Source organism: Microtus ochrogaster, chromosome 18, assembly GCF_000317375.1.
Source record: "Microtus ochrogaster isolate Prairie Vole_2 chromosome 18, MicOch1.0, whole genome shotgun sequence".
Taxonomy (NCBI): Eukaryota; Metazoa; Chordata; class Mammalia; order Rodentia; family Cricetidae; genus Microtus; species Microtus ochrogaster.
Window position 1 is genome coordinate 46,734,224 of NC_022020.1, and position 4,550 is coordinate 46,738,773.

A 4,550-nucleotide genomic window follows, 5' to 3' on the forward strand; every position below is an offset into this window, starting at 1 on the left:
ATTTATTTATTATGTATACAATATTCTGCCTCAATGTATGCCCGCTCGCCAGAGAAGGGCACCAGATCTCAGTACAGATGGTTGTGAGCCATCATGTGGTAGCTGGGAATTGAACTCAGGACCTCTGGAAGAGCAGCCAGTGCTCTTAACCTCTGAGCCATCTCTCCAGCCCCTGTTGTTGCTTTTTTATTTATTTATTTTTATTTTATGTGCATTGGTGTTCTGCCTGCATTGCATGTATATCTGTGTGAGTTACAGACAGTTGTGAGCTGCCATGTGGGTGCTGGGAATTGACTTTAGAAGAACAGCCAGTGCTCTTAACTACTGAGCCATCTCTCTGGGCCCTGTTGTTACTTTTTTCTTTTTCTTTCTATTTTTTTTTTTTTTAAGAAGATGAAAAACCTAGAAGAGGACTTAGTTCACTCTGGCTCCCATACCATCCGAATTCATTCATTCACTTGCTCAGCCAGCCAGCCATTCCTCAAGTAACTGAGTGAGCTTTACATACCACTGAGGTGCTAGGAATAGAAAGACAACCCTATTCTATATCATTGGGCCCCAAAGCATATACAGCTATAGTCCCAGGGCTGAGCAGAGAGCGAAGAGGTGCACCAAATCCCTGGTGTTGGGGAGGAGGAGGACCCAGAAACAAAGTACTCGCTCTTTGAGTGAGTTGTAAGAAACTACTGAGGGAATAATACTGCCGTGGGTTTTCAAGGAGTAGGGGTTTGCCTTGGAGAGCAGGATTTGGTGTATCCAGGCTCTGCTCTAAGTTTATAGCTTAGAGCTCAGGGATGGGGTCTGGAGCCTCTGCTGGGATACCCAGCCTACACTTCATAATAGTCATGTCAACCATCGAGCTTCAGTTTCTTTATTTGGGAGGTAGGAATAAAAATGTGTACTTCTTAGTTTGCAGTGAGGATTTGGTGAGCAGGATCCAAAGGGAGCGCAATGCTGAAACACACGGGCAAGAACCTGGTATTAGCTCCTAACTGTTGTCATTAGCGAGCCCGGCTCAACTCGTAAGGTGCTAACTTTTGGCTGTGTGGTCCTGGGTGGCAGCCTAACTGTTCTGAGCTGCAGTTAGTCCATCCCATCAATAACCTGGCATAGCTACTTCCACTTGTGTGAGGATTTGACAGTATCTGATACTTTTGTTACTGTTCTTGCTGGGGGGGGGGGGGCACCAGACCAAGAACCATCTCAGGGTTGGGAGCAGTGGTCTACATCTCACTTGTATTTTCCATGTATCCATTCTATTCTCTACCACCAGGTACCAGATCCACACAGGATTGCAACACTCCATCATCCGCCCACGGCAGCCCAACTGCCTGCCCCTGGACCAGGTCACACTGCCCCAGAAGCTGCAGGAAGCAGGATATTCCACCCACATGGTGGGCAAGTGGCATCTGGGCTTCTACAGGAAGGAGTGTTTGCCAACCCGCAGGGGCTTTGACACCTTCTTGGGCTCCCTCACAGGCAATGTGGACTATTACACCTATGACAACTGTGACGGCCCAGGGGTCTGTGGCTTCGACCTGCATGAAGGCGAGAGCGTGGCTTGGGGCCTCAGCGGCCAGTACTCCACCCTGCTCTACGCTCAGCGTGCCAGCCACATCCTTGCCAGCCACAGCCCTCAGAAACCCCTGTTCCTCTACGTGGCCTTCCAGGCAGTACACACACCCCTACAGTCCCCTCGAGAGTACCTGTACCGCTATCGCACCATGGGCAATGTAGCGCGGCGCAAGTACGCGGCCATGGTGACCTGCATGGATGAGGCTGTTCGCAACATCACCTGGGCCCTCAAGCGCTATGGTTTCTATAACAACAGCGTCATTATCTTCTCCAGTGACAACGGTGGCCAGACTTTCTCAGGAGGTAGCAACTGGCCCCTTCGAGGACGCAAGGGTACTTACTGGGAAGGCGGTGTGAGGGGCCTGGGTTTCGTCCACAGCCCCCTGCTCAAGAAAAAGAGACGGACAAGTCGGGCCCTGGTGCATATCACAGACTGGTACCCAACACTGGTGGGTCTGGCGGGTGGTACTACCTCGGCAGCTGACGGACTGGATGGTTACGATGTGTGGCCAGCCATCAGTGAGGGCCGGGCCTCACCACGTACAGAGATCCTACACAACATCGACCCCCTCTACAACCATGCCCAGCATGGCTCCTTGGAAGGTGGATTTGGCATCTGGAATACAGCTGTGCAGGCTGCTATCCGGGTGGGAGAGTGGAAGCTGCTCACTGGAGACCCAGGCTATGGTGACTGGATCCCACCACAGACACTGGCCTCCTTCCCTGGCAGCTGGTGGAACCTAGAGCGGATGGCCAGCATCCGCCAGGCTGTGTGGCTCTTTAACATCAGTGCTGACCCTTATGAGCGAGAGGACCTGGCTGGCCAGCGCCCTGACGTCGTCCGCACCCTGCTGGCTCGCCTTGCTGATTATAACCGGACTGCCATCCCTGTGCGTTACCCAGCTGCGAACCCTCGGGCCCATCCTGACTTTAATGGGGGTGCTTGGGGACCATGGGCCACGGATGAGGAAGAAGAGGAGGAGGAGGAGGAGGAAGGCAGGGCTCGAAGTTTCTCCCGGGGTCGCCGCAAGAAGAAATGCAAGATTTGCAAGCTTCGATCTTTTTTCCGGAAACTCAATACCAGGCTGATGTCCCACCGGATCTGATGGCTGGGGGTGGCAGGGAATCTCAGCTCCTCCTAAGATACTGTCCTGTTGCTGCTTCTCAGGGAGAAGGCCAAGGTCAAGTCTCCTCTGCAGGCATGTGGAGGGAGGGCACAGAAAGGGCTGGATCATGTGGGGCTTGGGGGAGGGCACCAACCCGGCTGGGATGCCTGGGTCCCAGTCCTGCCTCTCTCCTGATGTGTTTGTTCTGTGACCTAAGGTTACCTATAGCGGCCTTCTGCCTCAGTCTCCTGACACTGGCCCCCTTCCCTGGCAGCTGGCGGAACCTAGAGCGGATGGCCAGCATCCGCCAGGCTGTGTGGCTCTTTAACATCAGTGCTGACCCTTATGAGCGAGAGGACCTGGCTGGCCAGCGCCCTGATGTCGTCCGCACCCTGCTGGCTCGCCTAAGTGTCCTAAGATGAGCTCTGGTAACTTTATGGCTCCAGTGTATACATGTGACTGGGCTCATGGCAGAGTTCCTTGCTGATCTTGCCCCCTTCAGGATGACGTGAGTCCGTGACTTCTTTCCAGGTCTCTGTGGTGCTCTTGGACATCGGCTAGAGAATAGCCAGCTGCTCTGTTAAAGGACCCGATGAGGACGGAGAGTTTAGGGTATGAGAATCTTTACATTCCCAGAGCCCCCAGATGTGGGAGCTAGTGGAACACCCTCTTTTTGTCCCCAGCGTCCAGGAGGACCCGGCTGGGTCCTGAGGAAACAGCTGTGAACCAATCATCTCCTTTGGCCTTGGGCACGGTCCTTTACCCCAGGGCCTTGATTTCCCTACTTGCAAAGGGGTAGGGAGATGCTAGTCCTGGCTGGCTAGTCCTACCTCACAGTGCTGGACAAAACTGGCCACGCTAATGGTTGTGGAGGAGCCTGTGAACTTGATTAAAGTGCCTTTTCCCACAGGCAAGAGATGCTGGTCTCTGTGTGTGTGCGCATGTGTGTCCTGGGGGCCTCGTGTGAGTTCTCTGTTAGCAAAGGGAACGGGAAGAAAGGTGGGAAGGGAGTCCTGCCATGGGTTCACTGTGTGGCTGCAGGCAAACCCATGACCCTCTCTGGGCCTCAGTGTTTCTCTGTGTACAGCGGATGATCCAGAAGTCTTTGCTTCTGGTTGTTCTGGGCACCACTGTGCACATTTGCATCTGGGGGACCCAGGCTCAGTAGTGGTGAGGAGGGGGTGGTGTTTGTAAAGCCTGCTTGCTGCATAACAGCGCTCCATCCGCACACTGCGTTCTGCATATCTCCCTTCAGGTTCCAGTCGGCGCAGTGTGTGTAGGCGAAGGCCCTGCTGTGAATTTTGAAAATAGTTATTTTTGTCACTGGCAAAGGAGGCCTGTTAGGACTCGTCAGCTTGTGGATGAGCGGGATGGGTGGGGTGGGGTGGGTGCAGTGCCGTGGGGGTTTGGGTGGCTGGTTGCAGGACTGCATCACCCCGGCAGCGACTGAATTCTGCATGAGGGCCTGGCCTGGGTTGCAGGGAGGAGGTGACCATTGCATTCTAGGTGCCTCCTTCCAGCCCTGTACTTTTTTTTGCCTTCCTCAAGCGTTATTTTTAATGATGTGTAGATGTGTGTGTTTGTGTGTGGGTATGTGCGTGTGAGCAAAGTGCCTCCAGAGGCTAGAGGCCTCAGATTCTCCTAGAGACAGAGTTGCGGAAGGTGGGAATTGTCCGACACAGGTACTGGAAGCGACTTCTGCCCGCAGAAAAGCAACGTGTGCCCTTCACTGCTGAGCCATCTTTCCAGCCCAGCCCTGTTCTTTTTGCCTTTTCTCATCTCTCTCCACCTGTATGTTTTCCCTTCCTTGGTAATGTTAATGCCCAGATGGTAGACAGGGCCTGGGACTGGCAGAGGTCTCTGGGCTCC

General features: G+C 53.8%; 1 protein-coding gene across 1 annotated transcript in view; it reads left to right on the forward strand.

The window, feature by feature from the left end:
• Arsi (arylsulfatase family member I) overlaps nt 1-3,294 on the forward strand; it is a 6,014-nt gene extending 2,720 nt beyond the window's left edge. Inside the window, exon 2 of the mRNA XM_005356158.3 lies at nt 1,274-3,294. Coding sequence (XP_005356215.1) covers nt 1,274-2,681 — 1,408 coding nt within the window. The 3' untranslated portion in view covers nt 2,682-3,294. The remainder of the gene's footprint in view (nt 1-1,273) is intronic.
• Nucleotides 3,295-4,550: the final 1,256 nt, after the last annotated feature.